Source organism: Gallus gallus, chromosome 2 (genome assembly GCF_016699485.2).
Source record: "Gallus gallus isolate bGalGal1 chromosome 2, bGalGal1.mat.broiler.GRCg7b, whole genome shotgun sequence".
Classification (NCBI taxonomy): domain Eukaryota; kingdom Metazoa; phylum Chordata; class Aves; order Galliformes; family Phasianidae; genus Gallus; species Gallus gallus.
Window position 1 is genome coordinate 102,086,143 of NC_052533.1, and position 17,468 is coordinate 102,103,610.

Consider the following 17,468-nt stretch of genomic DNA (forward strand, 5'->3'; position numbering starts at 1 on the left):
CTCTTCCTTGCAAGGAAGATTTAGTTGTTCTACTGCTTACCTTAGCAATGTTGTCTTGCTATACCTTGGGGAATCATTCTTATGACACCAAGCTGGCTGGAAGTGTTGATCTGCCTGAGGGTCGCGAGGCCCTACAGAGGGATCTGGATAGGCTGGATAGCTGGGCTGAAGCCAAGGAGATGGGATTAAACAAGACCAAATGCTGGGTCCTGCACTTTGGCCACAATAACCCCAGGCAACGCTACAGGCTTGGGGCAGAGTGGCTGGAAGACTGTGTAGAGGAAATGGACCTGGGGGTGTTGATTGACGCTAGACTGAAAATGAGCCAGCAGTGTGCCCAGGTGGCCAAGAAGGCCAACAGCATCCTGGCTTGTATCAGAAATAGTGTGGTCAGTAGGCACAGGGAAGTAATTGTCCCCCTGTACTCAGCACTGGTAAAGCCACACCTCGAGTACTGTGTCCAGTTTTGGGCCCCTCACTGTAAGAAAGACATCGAGGCCCTGGAGCGTGTCCAGAGGAGGGCAACAAAGCTGGTGAGTGGTCTGGAGCACAGACCTTATGAGGAGCGGCTGAAGGAGCTGGGATTGTTCAGTCTGGAGAAGAGGAGACTCAGGGGAGACCTTATTGCTCTCTATAACTACCCGAAGGGAGGTTGTAGTGAGCTGGGGGTCAGCCTCTTCTCCCGGGTGACTAGTGATAGACTAGAGGGAATGGCTTCAAGCTGCGCCAGGGAAGATTCAGGCTGGATGTTAGGAAATACTACTTCTCTGAAAGGGTGGTCAGGCACTGGAATGGGCTGCCCAGAGAGGTGGTGGAGTCACCGAGCCTGGTGGTGTTCAAAGAGCTTTTGGATGTTGTGTTGAGGGATGTGGTTTAGCGAGAACCATTGGTGAAGGATGAACGAATGGTTGGACTGGATGATCCTGTGGGTCTTTTCCAACCTTAGCAATTCTATGATTCTATGATTCTATGAATCATCACAAAAACACAAACAGGAAAAGGCATGTAAAAGCTGAAGATGAGGCGTGGCCTACCTCGTTGCTTCTCCTTGCTCAGATCTTATCAGAGAGGCACTGCTCTGACGGAATTTGAAAACATTTCTGGTCCTGACTTGTTTATCATGAAATGGTGGGGGCAAAGCTCCTTGCTGTCTTGAATATTGAGCCAAAGAACTCAGGGAAGTACTACAAGAGACTTCAGCTTTCCTTAATGTAAAGTGCTACCTTGTTCTTACCAGTTGGTCAAACCAGTGGATTCCAGTCCTAATTTGACAACAACATAAAAACCCATTGTAACATCTGAAGATTTTGGAAATGTCTGTTTCTGAATGCAGTGCTAATTGGGATGTGGTGTTTGGAAAAGTCCAGCATGTTTTACAGTTCAGTCTGACAAGCTGAAATCTGTTACTTTTCTTCATTTTCTTTCCAGGCAAAAGCAGTTTGTACAGTTTAAGGATTTTAATGATACAGTAATGACACGAGCATTCAATACAATTTGAATGAAATAAGATATGAAATAATTTATATTGTATGAATAAGGGTGAACTAGTAAGAGTATATTACTCTCTCTGAAGAGAAGCGGAGATACAGGCGGACAGCAGCATTTGAAGGGAGTATGGGAATCAGTACGCAGAAGGTAGGAAGGATCTGAACTTTGCTTGTTTACCCTGTTACAGAAAAAAGAAACAGGATGGGTGGAAAACCATTTGTTATGAACCTTGCAATTTCTTCGCTCTGTGTGTAGAGAACAGCCATAGGCAAGTCCTGACTGATTCGGAGTATCTGTATACCCCAGATAGAACACTTATCGTGAAGGAACACTGGTGTGAGCAGCTGCACTAGAGAGCTTCGCTCCAAAAATGTGTTGACTTCAACAAGGTGAGTTTAGAAACCTTTGGAGACAGTCATTTGGCTGAGCTGAGGACTCAGCGTTAGGATGCATAGGGATCTGCTACTTCTTATGAAGGGAAGTGATTGTTACTTGCAGCAGACTGTCCGCAGGCCTATGAAGTTGGAGAACACTTTAGTCACCTGAAAAATAAAGAAAAATCTCAAATGATTGAGAAAGAAGGGAACACAGCCTGTGTCCATGGAAGGCTTATAAATGCACATACAGGCAAGTGACTGAAAAACAGGCGGTGTGGATGCTGGGGGTTAAAGAGGCCACTCTGAGGAATACAAATCCAGCAGTTTAATGACTCAATCATTAAGCTAGAGAGATTGTATTCACAAGACCAGATCTGGGCATGTAGAAACATTGATGAAGTTTTGCTGGTCTTCAACCATTGCCCTATCTATGTTGCTTACTCATGGGAGTAATAAGAGCACCAGGCATATGTGACAGGCCACTTGCAAACTGAAACAAATGCCTGTACTGAGAAGGGCATCATCTTGCTTCTAGGGCGTAAGCTTGTCACTTCAGTGTCAGTAACATCAATGTTAATAACTAACTTCCTTTTAAGTAATCCCTGTCACACCATTCAGTTCCAGTGTTACTTTCAAGTCTTCAAATCTTTTGACCTATGACAAATTTTGCAGAGCCAATAAATACTGTATCCCATTCATGCTACAACCACTTTCAAGTAATTTAGTGACTGCAGATGGTATGTGTGGGAAGAACAATGCAGTACTTTGAAATCTTACTGCATTTTCCTTTCAAAGGAGCAGAGTCCTGCATTCTGAGATGCTTGCTTTTTGCCCTATGCTCTCCAGTGCTTGCTAATATTCTTGAATCAACCCAGTTGTAATGAATTATAAAGATTAGGCAGAAGGGAAAGGGCACGAAGTTGTTCTTTCACACCGTGTCCCAGTTTATCTTGTGTAAGCAATAGATAATAATTTGCAGAAGCAATTGGTGAATCATAGCTTGATTTGTGTATTTAGTTATTTATTAACTAACTAGGAAGTTACGTTAGTGGTGTTCTATCTTTTTATTTTTATTTTTTATTAAGATAGGTGTCTCTGTGGCCATCTGGAGTTGGAGGGAGGAGCTCTTACCTCCTTACAGTCGCAAGTTTGTCCCAGCAGAGTTCTCTGTAGCCCCACTTTTGGAATCGATTCTACTAGGTGGTACAGCCTCGTTCTGAGGAGAAAACAGGTGACACCTTGCCTCAGGGTTTTAAATGGGAGGTTTTGTTTGTTTCTGGTTGTTTTGTTTTTAATGTTTGTTTAACTTCACCTCTCATCAAGCAAAAGGGGAAAAATATCTTTTGTGTCAGCTTGTCCTATTGGTGGAACACATCAAAAGCTCCTTGTCTGTGCATGGACTATATGAGAAGTTTTCCATCAGTGCAGGAAAGATGATACTCATTGTTCCAGATATTTATTATCAGCGGGGGAATGAAAGAAGAAAAACATGTTTGAAAAGTCCAAGTCAGCATTTCTCAGGCCTTCATGTGTATGACAAGTTTTCCTTTCCATGAAACAAGTGTGAATCAAGTAGTAAAATGGTAAAGTCCACATATGTTAGGAGTACTTCAGATTTTGAAGGAGAGAGCCAGCTGTGTATATGTTTGTATCCTTGGTGTTCATGAAAAATAAATAAAGAAATCAATGATTGTGGCATCAGGAATAGCTGTTTCTATTTGCCCTTTTTCTGAACTTTGCTACTTAGGCCAGTATCTTCACTTCCTCACACTGTCAGATCTTCTTCTGTTGTGCTGCTTTTCTTCGCTCCTTCAGGGAATATTCCTCAGCCTTTTCCATCCATCAAAGCTAGAAGAAACAGAATTCAAAGAGAATGCTATGCTTTGTACCATTTGATTCAGCTTTCCATTAACAATCGTTCATCCAATTAAAGGGTGAGATGTTAAGGTCAGCAAGGTAGAGCTGGTATCCTGAGCACAAATGCAACTACATAACTTAGCACTGTTTCACTCTCTGTTTAGGTGGTTGAAGATACCATCAACAGCTGCCACAGTGTGAAGGCTGCCTGATACTCTTCTCTCTTGGACAGCACCTTGTGGGATTTACTCTACATGAAATCAATTCCCTACATTTGAATACAGCTGACGAACTGCTAAACATGGGTTTGTAGTTAGTAGGAGATTGGGCAACTTTGACTTATCACTATTTAAATAATGGTGATAAAACTTGTGTTGTGTAATTTAAAACATTCACAGAATAATTAGAAGTCTGTGAGATGTAGTTGTCAGAAATGTGAATTAACTTCAAATTGATTGTTTTGTTCGGAAACCAATGATGGTAATTCATGGCATGACGAAAACTAAGAATGTGAAACTGTAAAATAAACTGAATTCAGTGTCAAGCAAGTAAATACTTTGAGGATGTATTTCTTAACATTTGTAATGAAAACATGAATTTGATTATCCAAAGCTGCTACAAAACTTGAGAATTTTTCTAAGAGTGCAGTAGAGTTCAATTTTGAGTGTAGGTTAAATTTCCTCCTGGCCCCAAGGCATCTTTTTGGTAGCTTAAAGTGAAATGTTTTCAATGTTGTTTACTTATTTTAATTCCTTTATATACACTTCAAAATTGATAAAAACTTGCTTTTTCTAAAAATTTCAAATGCAAAATCAAAGCATTTTAGAATGTTGTATAGTAATATAAAAAACTACCATACATACTTGGTAAGCTCTTGTTCTGTCCACAACTATATTATGGATCTGTCTGAATTCAGTAGACTCAGAAATATGCCCAATGACTCTTTTTCCTTTAGACAATCCCTTAGATTTTTCTTTAGCATGATAAATTAAAGTTATTTATTAGCAGTAAATACAATCTGAAATGAAATGTGTTTTAAAAATACTCTATTTATGTATGTATGTTTAGCAACTTTTGTGTGTGTGTGTGTGTGTGTGTTTGAGAATTTCTTGCAGTATTTTTATTAGAGAATTCAACGGATCTGCTGGAGTCTGCTAGATATCTTACTGGAATTTAAGATTATGTTATGTTGTGACTGGGACTTAGGGTAAAACATACAATGTTTAGATTCTCCTTTAGTTCTTCATGTTTGATACGGCTTTGGCATACTGTTAAAATTGAACATACATACTACTTGGTGCTTAAATATTCTTTCAGGCATTACATCGTGCATACTGAAAGCCTTCATAATAAAAGAAGATCCTATACTGGATGTTTGACTAAGGACATGATGAATTGATCTTAACAGAAATTACCCATGAAGACAGTTGATTTTCCTGTCAGTTTAAAAATAGAACAGAATCACAAAATGGTTAAGGTTGGAAGAGACCTTGGGGTCCACCTGGCCCAACCCCTGCTCAAGCAGGGACAGACAGAGGAGGTTGCTTAGGACCACCACGTCCAGTTGGCTTTTGGCTTCTGAAGCTCTTCAAAGAGGAGACCCTACAGCCTCTCTGGGCAACCTGTGCTAGTGCTAGACTACTGTGTGCCAGTTTGTGCCAGTCGCCTCTTGTCCTTCATCCTCTCACACCCTCCCTTCGGGTGTTTATGCACTGATGAGGTCCCCCTGAGCTTTCTCTTTTCCAGACTGAACTGTCTGGCTCTCCCAGCCCCTCCTTGCAGGAGAGGTGTTCCAGTCTTTTTATCATTTTTATGCCTCTTTGATGGGCTCTCTCCAATGTGTCCATGTCTCTCATGTACTGGGGAGTCCAGAACCAGGCTCAGTATTTCAGGCCTGGCTTCACCAGCACTGAGAAGAGTGGGAGGATTTCATCAATTACAGAATCTGCTGGTGGTACTTTGCCAAATGCAGCCCAGGACACCGTCAGCCTTCTTTGTTGCAAGAACACGCAGCTGGCTCATGTTCAGTTTGGTGTTTGCCAGGACTCCCAGGTGTCCTTTTCTACCAAACTGCCTTCCAGCTGGGTGGCCTACAACTGGGGCTGAACAGTTGGAAGTATCAGATAGGAATGTGCTCTTTAATCTGCTGAGATGTACTGATGTAGGAGGATTTGTAACAAACACAAGTACATACCCCTATACTATGCATTCTTTTTCAGGTATGTTGTTTGTGGTCAGAATAGTTCAGCCTTAAAAGGTTATTCAAGGGAGAGGATTCTGGGATAATTACTTCAGGAAAAGATACCCTTCTTCACCCTAAAATGTTGTGTTTTTAAAAAATTTTGTTTTGCTTTCCAGAATGGTGAGGTCTGGCACATTTCGTTCCTTTTAGCAGATCTCCAAGGAATTAGTTTATTTTCACAACACGAAAATGAAGTAATTTATTCGTAATCTCTGCTCAGTTGTTTTTCCTAGAAGAGAACAGCAGATAGAACTTGTTATGGAAAGAAACAGTGGCACTGACATTGGCAGTTAATATATATGTTGTAATTAGCACGTTCATAGGGGTAGCATAAGAAGCATTCATAGCAGTAGCATAATAAAAATACCAAACCTACTAAATCTGTTAGTTCTGTTGTATGACAGCTTGTTCACTATCTGCCAGTAAAAATAATTTAATCTGCAGAAACTTGGAAAAAACCCAATGTCAATTACTTATGTCATTTCTGAAAATCAGGGAAGACATTGCGTGGAGTTGTAGATGATGAATCTGGTAATTAAAACTGGAAATACAATGCAGCAGTAAACAGGATAGGTGCATTAACAGGGGACAATACACAGCCATGTGATGGCAGCAGAGGCTGAGGAATTAGTGATTTTTTTTTCCCTACAAAACCTAGATAATCAAGATGTGGCCTAACGTTAATGACTCTTTCTTCAGAGTCTAGAATATATACATTAGAGGATACAGATGGACAACTCCTTTTTTTTCTATTCACTTCAAAAAGTGTGTGGCAAGTTCATCAGACCAGAGGTTTCTGTGGAAGATGTTTACATACTTCTTTAAATGACATTTTGGGGCAAAACTTCTCAGTAAAGCAGGTTTTCACTTAGTTTGCAAATATTTCCATCTATCTTCCTGGGTTTGACAAGTGAGTTTCACGTGGAAGAGTATGCATATTTCAACAAAATCAAGGCAGTTGCTTACTTTTTCGTAATGCCTCTTCCTAATGCTTCCTTTTTTCCCTCCACTGGAAAACAAACAAACAAACAAACAAACAAAAAAACTGCATTGAAAAATAACCTTTTGGGGAAAATAGAGAATTAAAATCAGCTGTAGTCAAGCAGGACAGTCCAGAAAAGCTTATAGCAAAGTCTGTCTTCAATACATGGAAATACTTATATTAAGATTCTCTGATGAAGCATGACATTTTGCAGATCCCCAAGGCAATGGGGCAAAGTTCAGACAAGCAGCTCTCTGGAATGGCTTTGAACAGGCTCATGGGCTGGGTGACCACCAAAGTCCTGTTTCATGCTCTCTGTGAGGATAACAGCTGCACTTACAAAAAAGGCCATATGCTCTCTAACAATAACAAGGAGTTTAAAAGGATGTCATTAAGTTATGCATAATGCTGAATTCTGAATAAACGAGAGGTCTGCTTGCATGGCGCCTTGTTGGATTGCTCTAAAATGGCAGGAAGCAGTGGGAAAGACCATAATCACCAGCTGGAGGATGGTGTGGCTCAGCAATATGTATAATTTTTGGTAGCCAGAAGAGAACTAGTTCTGTAACTCTTTCTGTGCATTAAGATTCCTGCACTGAATGCATATTAAGAACTCTTTGTAATTACAGTCAAGTATGCCTAGAGCAGTGTGGATTCCCTTCTGCCAGCCTGTGGTCGAGCTGCTCTGTCATGACTATAGGAGGTGTTCAAAGTGAGCACTACCTCACCGCAGAGGCAGCAGTGATTAATTACAGCAGCACTGTTCTGGTAAGTAAGGCCTTCAGCTGGTGAGCTTTGGGACCAAAGATTTGTTAGAGAAAACTTAAAATGCCACATGCATTTATCTGTAAAACTAACCAACCAATCAACGAATCCTCTCTGCCCAAGAAAGGCCCTAAGCTAACAAGAGGGTTTTTTTCTTTTTCTTTTTCCTATTGGAAAGTAAAAGAGTTCTTTCCTTATTGTATTACTTTCCAAGCCTAAACAAAATGCATATACATACCCGAAAATGTTGGATCTGTCATTTTTCTTGCCATAATACATTAATCATATTCAATGTCCTGTGGCATCTCCATCTTGTTTATGCCTTTCCTTGAGTCATTTATTTCTAGCTTTGCTTTGGCTTCTTTTCAGATCTCCCTTTTTGCTTTTGCTGCTCACCTTCTGGTTCTTGTATCTTTGTCTTTCCATGAGTCTCAAAAAGCCTTTGGGTGCTTGCTCAGAATTAGCTTATTTTGCATATCACTGCAGTACTAATTTCCATGCTGATTTACATTTCAGTGGCTGATATTATAAAAATACTAGATAGGACCGCTACCATCCAACCAACATTGCTTGAAAAATAAACCTTTCACCAAAGCTATATCCTTCTCCATTCTCTGCTGTCTCTTTTTACTGTTTGGTTAACCCTCAAGCAGGAGTACAGGATAGGTAATACCATGTATGATTCTAAAATATTTTGACCACACCAACAAAATGACACAGCCTCTGTCTTTTAAATGTATGGAGAACTCCCTCTTAGCTATCAGGGGAGTGCCCACCTCCAGCCCATAGAGGCCAGTATCTGTGTTCGTGTGTCTAAACCATCTCCATGATAAGTCAGGTACCTTCACAGATTCTGTGTTTCTTTTTTTGCAAGTAAATCCTATAACTGAAAAAAGCAGGCGAATAAAAGGAGAGGCAGGGACTACTGGTATAGTGGTGCGAGTGTGGTCAGAGAAGGATCATTAGAGGAAGAAGCTCCAGGATAACACCTGCACACATGCATTGCTGCTGAACTGCGGCAGCATCCTGCTTAAGGTCTATGCTATAGAAGATGCCATTCTTGGAAAAATAAATGTGAGGGATGAATTCTTCAGGTTCTCGGCAGGAGACTTGTCACTACTTCTCATCTCGGACTCTGTTGGTTTTTCTGGCACACATCCACTGGTTGCAGAAAGCCTTTTTTATTCAGCCCTATCACAGAGTGATAAAAATGTGCTCCTAATTATGCTTAGGTGCGCCATGAATCTTATACTTGCCAATAACTATCAAGGCCTGGAAAAGCAGAATGCGGTAGATTTGTCCTAGATAGATCCCACATAGAACCTTCGTCAGATCAAGAAATATCCAGAATCCCTGGGAGATTCTGCCATGTGTACATGTGTAATTCTAATTCCACATACCAAATCTAAAAGCTAGTATGAGCTGCAGGCAGCTTCTGTACGGGGAAAAGCATCTGCCAGAAACCCAAGCTGCCTGATAATTGCATGCTTCCCTGTGGGGGTACTGGTTGGCATAGTGTAAAAGCTGTAGAAGTCACTGCAGAAGTAGCAATCAAATGCTGTTTGGCAGTGCCTATTGCCAGGGCCAAACTTGGTGCTGAGGAGGCGTTCTTTAGCTTTAGTTCAGGGTTTGGAAGGGATGGGTGACGGGAGAGATGTGATGGTAGCGTGGCGGCTATTTGTATTACGGTGTTCTATATGTTGTGTGAGAATGGCCACAAAAGAAGCCAGTAAATGATCTCATGAACTCTCCTAACCGTATGAGTACCCACGAAAGTGGAAGGAAGCACAAAAAACGGTACAAATATTCGGGATACAAGAGTAGCTGGGCTGCCTTTTTGCAGCCATTTCCCTGCTGAATGAAAAAAACACTCTTTTGTCTGGTGCGGATGCGTCCGTCCTTTTAAACGGGTGCCTTCGAGAAGTTGTCGAAGAACACAGAGGAGGTAATAAAAACAATGTTTCGAATGGAGGATCATATTCTGCGTAAGATTACAGAGAGAAGACCGAGATGTGGCAGCCGCAGCCCGGACGAGGCCCCCCTCGCACTGCTGCCGCCAAATCACCTCACGGCGGAGGAGCCGCGGGGCAGGGCGTGCTCGGGCTGCGTCGCCCCGCGGCTGCGCAGCGGCGCCTGTGCGGAGCGCATGCGCAGGCGGGGAGGCGGGGGCTGCCGGCCGCCGCCGGTCTCCCTGGTGCCGCCGCCGTCGCGGCCGCAGTCCCCGGATGTAGCGGCGGTAGCGGGCCGGCGGCGGGCGGCCCGTTGGCGGGAGGAGAGCGGCCCGCAGGCCTGTGCCCGGCAGCCGCCGCGTTTGCCCGGCGTCGCGTCGGGATCGCCTCTCTCGGCGCAGCGGCGGCCCGCGGCCTCCCGCCGCGTTCCCGGCCCCATCGGCGTCCCCGTGGGGCCGCCCCGCCGGCCGGGCCCGCGCGGCGCCGGCGGGATGAGCAGCTCGAGGAACAACCGCGTGATGGTGGAGGGCGTCGGGGCCCGCGTGGTGCGCGGCCCCGACTGGAAGTGGGGAAAGCAGGACGGTGGCGAGGGCCACGTGGGCACCGTGCGCAGCTTCGAGAGCCCCGAGGAGGTGGTGGTGGTGTGGGACAACGGCACCGCCGCCAACTACCGCTGCTCCGGGGCCTACGACCTCCGCATCCTGGACAGCGCGCCCACCGGTGAGCGGGGCCGGGCGGGGCCGGGGCTGCGGGGCCTTCCTCGGGGCGAGTGTCGGAGCCTGTGTGTGTACGTACAAGTGGTGGGAACGCCGCTTTGTCCTGTAGGCAGCGCGCTGCCTGCCGTGTGTATCAGCAGACCTGAAGTGTGGAGACACTGGGGAAAAGAAAAAACCCCTTTAATTCCTCATCTGCACCGTGTTTACGTTTTAAATACAGGTGGGACAATGGGTTGAGGTCTGCGCTGACGTTATGCGGCACCGTGAGCGGGGCAAACGCTGCAGGGAAAGGTTCCCTTCTCTCTGCAGTGAGAACTCCGAAATGGTTCGGTTCGATGCGAAATGTGGTCGGGTGGGGTCCCAGCAGAAGCCCCTCAATAACGGCGTGATTGGTGCTGTTTGTTGGGATGCTCGGACATCGTGTTCTTGTAACGTCTCCGGTTCACAATGCAGTGGAGAGAGGAGACCGAGTCTGAGCCAGCTGTGTGTGGTGTTGCCAGAGGGGCAGCTATAGGGGTGAGTTGGAGCCAGCAGGCTTTGGGAAAGACAGAATCATTTAATTAATTCTAATTAAAAAAAAATCTTCCTAAGAAACCCCACCTTGGTCTTTCATGGTGAGCCTTTGAGATGGATTTTGTTCTTCTTCTTGCCTGGGTAGCTTCCCCTCCCCTTGCTTCATGGTTGTGTTGTTGTTTTGAAGGGGAGATGCTATAAAGGCTTCAGCTGGAGATGGCTTTTGGAAGTTGTCCTTCTGGTTGGGGATCCTTGTCTTGTAGATGTTTATGCTTTGAAACTTTACCTGCCTTTGACGTCTTGTGGAAACCAGTGGGGCTGCTTCTGCTTAAAGCCTAAGTGTATGCATGAGGGCTGAATATGAGCTTTGCATGCTCATTATTGCAGCTCTGCCTGACTTACTTAAAAGCTGACATTCTAGTTAACTGTATCTGGAAGTGTGTGCTTAATACTCAGGTTTATGTCCTGATATTCCTGTAGCGCTCAGTTTTACATCCGTAGTTTTATGACCTGAATATTCAGTTATGCTTATACTTCTGTGTCAGGGTTTTAATTTCCTGCTTTGTGCATATATTGTTTTGGGGAAAATTAAAAAATATTAGTGTTTTCAGGCTTTGCAAGCAATCTTTCTCCAGGATTTTGGCCACTGAGTTCACTGTCCTCCCAGAACTGCTGCTTGGAACTACCCAGGTTGCTTTTTGCTAGAGAGATGGACTTGCTTTTCAGGTCACAGTTCCCTGAAGATAGAAAGAGTAAAAATCTGTGAAGTAGTAAAAAGAAAGCGCTGTGGTCTGATTTGAGAGCTCATGGGGTTAGAATGCTGTCAGTTTGGGCTGCAATTTGGTTTTTACTACTGGATCCATTTTGTATTCTTCCAAATTGCTTCCCTGTAGTTTTTCATCTTCTTGTGTTTTCTCAACAGTAGTGACTGTCTGTTGTTTAATATAAGGGACTCTGGCATCAGATGATAATTTGATACTATTGCTAGGGTTGTTTAGACCGTTTTGATCTCAGTCATAACAGGAATCATGGATTGGTTGGAAGGGTTTTTTAACCATAATGTTAACTATGGTGCCGGTGAGGGAGCATTATGAGGTGTTCTTGGTTTGCTGATACTTCATATCGGAGTGCTGAATCAAGCACATCTCTTACAGTTTAATGCTTAAAAAAAAACTGTTTTACAATTGTAACATGATTTTGCTTTTATAGCAAGGAAGAAAAAAAAAAAAGAGCAGTAGGAAGCAAAGTTTGATTGCTTATTGCTCTAGAGTTCTTAGGCATTCAAAACCTGTCTTGATTATAGGTTCTTAAAAGCAGTCCTTGCAGCCAGAGTAGCTGCTTTGGTGAGTTTGAGGCATGTGCTTTCAGAAACAGTGGTGATACATCAGGAATCCGTGGGCTCGTGGAAGCGATGTATGGAGCTCATTCTAACTAAAAACAAGCGAGACCCTGAGTTTTGATACATGTATATACAGATACACGTGTTTGGTTTATACCAGAACAATGTTTCATAGACTCAATGATGTAGTGCTGCTCTTGCTTTGTGACAACTGCAGCCTATTATCACTACTGCAAGTACTGTTAACTTCTTGTGAAACTTTATGCTGTTAATGCTGACGTTTTAGGACTGTTTTCATGAAAATCTCATCAGTGATTGATGTGAAGGATCTCTTCCGTGTTGTTTGTTCTAGATGTAGTTGTCTGAGTAACGAATGTTGTTTTTTCAGTGATCTCTACCAAGGTAGCTGGATTAGCAGCCCATTAGTGATCATATTTCTATTGGCCAGCATTTGTTTAAGCAAGGTAAAGTAATTGAGAGGATTTATTAAACTAAGAATCCGCAAAGAAGAACTTCTAGAGAAAGATTCAGGAGAGTCTTGAGAGTACCCTTTTTCAGTAGTCTTGTGGAAAAGGAAAGGAAAGGGTAAGTCTGAAATTGTTCAACACAAAACTGCAGTTTTATCTCAAAGTAAGCAAGATTAAGTGCGTAGAACCAAGCTGTATATTTAGGAGAGGAGGCAGTCTCTTGCCAAAGGTGAAGACTTCACAGTAGCATGCTTGCAAGGAGCACCTCCGACTGTGTTAAAGTAATACTTGTGGCCATTACAGAATTTTGTGTGTTTATGCTCTTTCTGAAGATTGGTTCTACAAAGCTTAGGCAAAAATGTGTTTGTCATCCGTTTCCTCTTTTATATCTTTGGTTCAAAGTAACAATGTCATTTTCCTGCATATAGTATGTACTCAATTGTGTTTGAATAGAGGGAGGTGGTGGTGGAGCTGGGATCAGGAAATGAAATGTTGATGCAAAATTATCCTTCAGTTAAAGCGAGTGCATGTGCAACTTTGCAGCTGTGTGCTGCACTCTGCCTGTATTAACAGTTCAGGTGTAACCTTAGAATCACAGAATCAGAAGGTCGGAAATGACCTACAAGATCATCTAGTCCAACCATCCTCCCATTACCATTGCTACCACAAGCCACTAAACCATATCTCGTAGCTCCTCATCCAGACGCCTCTTGAACGCTGCCAGGGACGATGACTCCACCACCTCCCTGGGCAGCCATTCCAGTGCCTGACCACTCTCTGAGAGAAAAAGTTATTTCTTATGTCTAACCTAAACCTCCTCTGGTACAACTTGTGGCCATTTTCTCGGGTAAATTACTTGCAATTACTTGCACTAATATTTTGCTGTAACCCGAAGAGCTGCATGGAACATCTTAAAATACAGAGCATCTTAGATGATTTACCTTAAGTATTGACCTGATCTTTTAGTGCATCAGGCTTCAGTTTAGGCACTTAAATGAGGTCGTATTGATTTTGCGTAGTGGCTGCTTGTCAATATTTACAGAACCCCTCACAGCTAAAATAGTAGTAGTTGGATGAGCAAGGGCTCTTGCGAAGCCTGTTTGTATGAGCCTGTCCTTTGTTCTGCCTGCCCTTCCCCCATGTCTCCTGCACAATAATCCTCCCTGCTCCTGTATCTTGTGAGACAGGACACATGCTATGGCAAGTCTGGCTGCTGCCAAATCTGATGCTAAATAGATGAGTTTGGTTTGTGTGTTTTGGTAGAATTTGGTTAATCTCTAAGAGTCCTTTGTTTCCAGTCTCACCACAGTGTCAAAAATATATGGAGTGAAAGAACGGGGAGAACAAAGCATCTCTTTGTAGTTTATGGTTTCTCTTGCCTGATGGCAGCATTGTCCTTATATGAAAGGATTCGAGCTTCTTAGAAGTTCTGTAGAGATCCACGAGTCCCTTGGAAACCAGATTTTGTTGGTTCTGAAAACTAATTTGAATTGCTGTTGACTTCTGCTGTGTGTGTAACAGTGAGTGGTATGGATACTCCTTGTCAATCTTACTTTAATGCTAAAATGTTCTTTTTTGGAGGGGTAGGAGGGGGTGCAGTTACGTATTGCCACATTGAATATGTGGCTGGTACAGAACACAGCTTTGTAACAAATTCAGGGAGTTACTGATTTGGACAACAATGCTTCTGTTACACTTCATAGCTTTAAGAGCAACCATAGGTTTTTAAAACACGTAGATAAAGGCTGTAAAATCTCTACATTAATTATATTAATAAGTAGCAACAGAGGAGATGTGGCCCAGGCAATCCAGGGAAGATCTGGAAAATGAAAACTCCTTCTAAATGTGAACTTGACAGAATTAGCACTTTCTTAACCTTTCTTAAATAGCCTTTGTTTTGAAGAGCAGAAGCACTTTGATTGCTACAGCTTGCATTTTCATCCGAATTTCAGTTTAGCTTCAGTGCCTACACTTGACTCACCCTGCCAGTTGCTTCTGCTGTGCTTCCTTTTGTATTGCAGAGTAGTTCTAGAGCACGCAAACTGATTTATTTTTTTGGGTGAGACTAATGCTGCTGAGCATTCAGTCCATTCATTGGGCTAGAGTAGAGCCAGTCTGAAGTAACATCTCAGCAGTGAGTTTTGGTGAATAGATCCTTCTCAGTTTGATTCGAGCACCAAGGCCAGAGACATGCGAGGAGGAGCGCCAGGTGTTGACACAGACCTGGATTCCCCTGCGGCCCCAGCTGAGAGCATGGTGAAGCAGGTATTGCCCTGCAGCCCATGGAGAGGACCTTGTGGAGTGCATTTCCTGCCACAGCCCATGGGAGGCACTGCACTGGACTGAGCAGGTGGATGTGCCCAGCAGGAAGCTGCGGCTCATGGAGAGGACCTGGCTATAGAAGGGGAGCAGTGAGGAGTGGCAGGAGGGGCTGTTGTGCACTGACCCCATTCAGCTGCCCCACCTGGACATGGAGGAAGGAGGTAGAGGGGTTGGGAACAAGGGAGTGAAGCTGAGCCTGGGAATAGCAGGGGCATAGGAAGTAGGTGTTCTTATCTTTTTTTCTCATCATACCGCTCTATTTTTAATGGACAGTAAATGAAATTTTCCCGAAGTTGCATCTGTTTTTTCCCTGATGGCAGTTCATAGGTGATCTCGCCTTCTCTATTTCCACCCACAAGCTTTTTCATCTCACTTTCTCTCCCTGCCCTGTTGAAGAAGGGGAGTGAGAAGAGTGGTTAGGTGGGTGTATAGCAGCTGGCTGAGGTCAGCCCACCACACTCGTGTACTACTTCTCTATCTCATTCAAGTTGCATTAATATTTCAGTCTTCTTTAGAATATACTATTAATGTAAGTAGTGCATTTTGTCTGTGAGAGACACGAGAAAAAGTTTAGTTATCACATTTTATAGGTGGTAGTAGCACCTTGTTTCAGCTTTCTTTTTAATGGCTGAAGTTAGAACTGCCTCTTTGTTCACTGTTGCCAGAAGCATTCAAAGCCACTTCTCCCTCCGGATCTCTAATGCATTGGTGAAACATCCTGTAACAGGATTACTTGCCTGCTCCTGCCCTGCAATGCTTGCTTTGTTATGCCAGAGGTGTTGTGTAGCACCAAAAAGAAGAGGGTTGGGAAACCAATTCAGCTGGATAGTTTTTCCTCCTGGCTGTGTTTCAGCTGGATATATTTCCTGACTCGATTCGCAGCTTCACCCCACAAACCCTTTTGCTGGCATAATTAAGAGAATGGAGCAGCATGGTCAGGTGAAGCTGGATGGGGCTTTGAGCAATCTCATCTGGTGGGAGGTGTCCCTGCCTATAGCTGGAGGGTTGGAACTGGGTGATCTTAAAGGTCCTTTCCAACCCAAATCGATCTATGATTCTGTGTACCAAAGCAGGTGCTGCTGCTAGAATCATGCGTCAGGGAGCGGCTGAAGAAAGGAAGTTCCTATCAGGGTGCTGTTCAGGAGTTTGTGAGATGAAAAATGTGACCCTCTCAGTCACAGACTCCAAATACAGATAGGTACTGTTCTTTTCCAAGTCCCAGACACTATAGTCAAATGACTTTTGAATCAGGTGTGTTGGTATATATTTTTTTCTTGATCCTTCTTAAGGAAGTCAGCTTAGATTCGGTGGCTTGAAATGATTCACTTTTAAGTGTACCATGAGATTGTATAGTTCTTTATTGCAGGACTCCTACTTATATTTCTCTTTTGCTCCCTTTTCTTGCTGCTTGGGCAAATTTAAGGATCCTGCAGGCATCCAATTCCGTAGTCCTTCTTACATCCAGAGTAAATGTAATGCTTGGCAAACCGTCTTCCCTGAAGTTCAGCAGCTATTAAAAAATTCCAAATATGCACGGCTGCTCTGTTTCTTTTGGAAATACCAATTTAGCAATCCATTTTTTAAAGCCCCAAGTGCCACCGCTCAACCCTACGAGGCCAAGCCTTATATCTGGTAAGACTCTTGAAGCAGAACAACAGGGTGGTAATTAGTCCCAGCCTTCTGAATGCATCTGCTCTTGAAGGCTACCAAAAATAGTGTAGTGGTCTGATTGACTTTGTAGCAGTGTGGCACTTGTCCCAAGAACATACTTAATACCAGGCATTGAAATCTTAGTGTACAGAACCAAGGAGGTTAGCTTCCCTGACCCCCCGTGTTGGGGAAAAGGTCACCAGTGGGCTGGGGGTATGATATAAGCATGGTTGATTCAGAATTCTTACTTTGTAGGAAAATTGCACTTTTAGATGATGTTACCAGGCATTAAGTACTTCTAAATGTAGAAGGATAGTTATTAAGAATGATTATGGTATAAAAGCTGTGTTGTCTGGAGTTGGAGTCAGCAAATAATGTTATGGATTATAGGAGCTGTCTGTGCCAGGCCTGCAAAACTTCAGCATGGAATTTGTGGTCAAGGTATGGATGCTGCCTGAGTCATAAACTACTACAGCAATTATAGTGATCATGTAGCTTAAAGTCAGCAATTCCAGGATGGTTACTGTTTCTGAAGTCTATCTTCAGCTGCCCCAGAATACTGCTCCCATCTCTACAAAACTCTGTGCAGCCTTTGCTCCAAAAGTGTTGCCTTTTTCAGCCTTACTCTTCAGTGCATCTGGAAAATCTGTAATCGTGAGGCTGGAAATCTTCCTAAATATGTTTATTATTAGAGGCTGGAAGATGATGAGGTAAGAAGCTTTCTTGGTTAGGAGGAACAATGCATGAGATACACCAGAAGATTGTGCTGTTATTTGGAGGGACCTTGACAGGATGGCAGGA

The 17,468-nt window shown here is 43.4% G+C and overlaps 1 protein-coding gene and 1 long non-coding RNA gene across 4 annotated transcripts in view; one reads left to right on the plus strand and one right to left on the minus strand.

Annotated features, from left to right (window-relative positions):
* Positions 1 to 3,092: 3,092 nt before the first annotated feature.
* On the minus strand, positions 3,093 to 9,784 carry LOC121110071. The gene is made up of 4 exons (XR_005855357.2): positions 7,950 to 9,784; positions 6,931 to 6,973; positions 5,917 to 6,193; positions 3,093 to 3,713 (listed from the first exon to the last, which is right to left on the minus strand). It is a non-coding gene; the product is annotated as an uncharacterized LOC121110071 (long non-coding RNA).
* A 91-nt stretch (positions 9,785 to 9,875) lies between these two features.
* Positions 9,876 to 17,468, plus strand: part of MIB1 (mindbomb E3 ubiquitin protein ligase 1) — a 73,155-nt gene continuing 65,562 nt past the window's right edge. For all 3 annotated transcript variants that reach the window (XM_419157.8, XM_004939769.5, XM_004939770.5), the window contains exon 1: positions 9,876 to 10,380. In XM_419157.8, coding sequence (XP_419157.4) covers positions 10,152 to 10,380 — 229 coding nt within the window. In that variant the 5' untranslated portion in view covers positions 9,876 to 10,151. The remainder of the gene's footprint in view (positions 10,381 to 17,468) is intronic.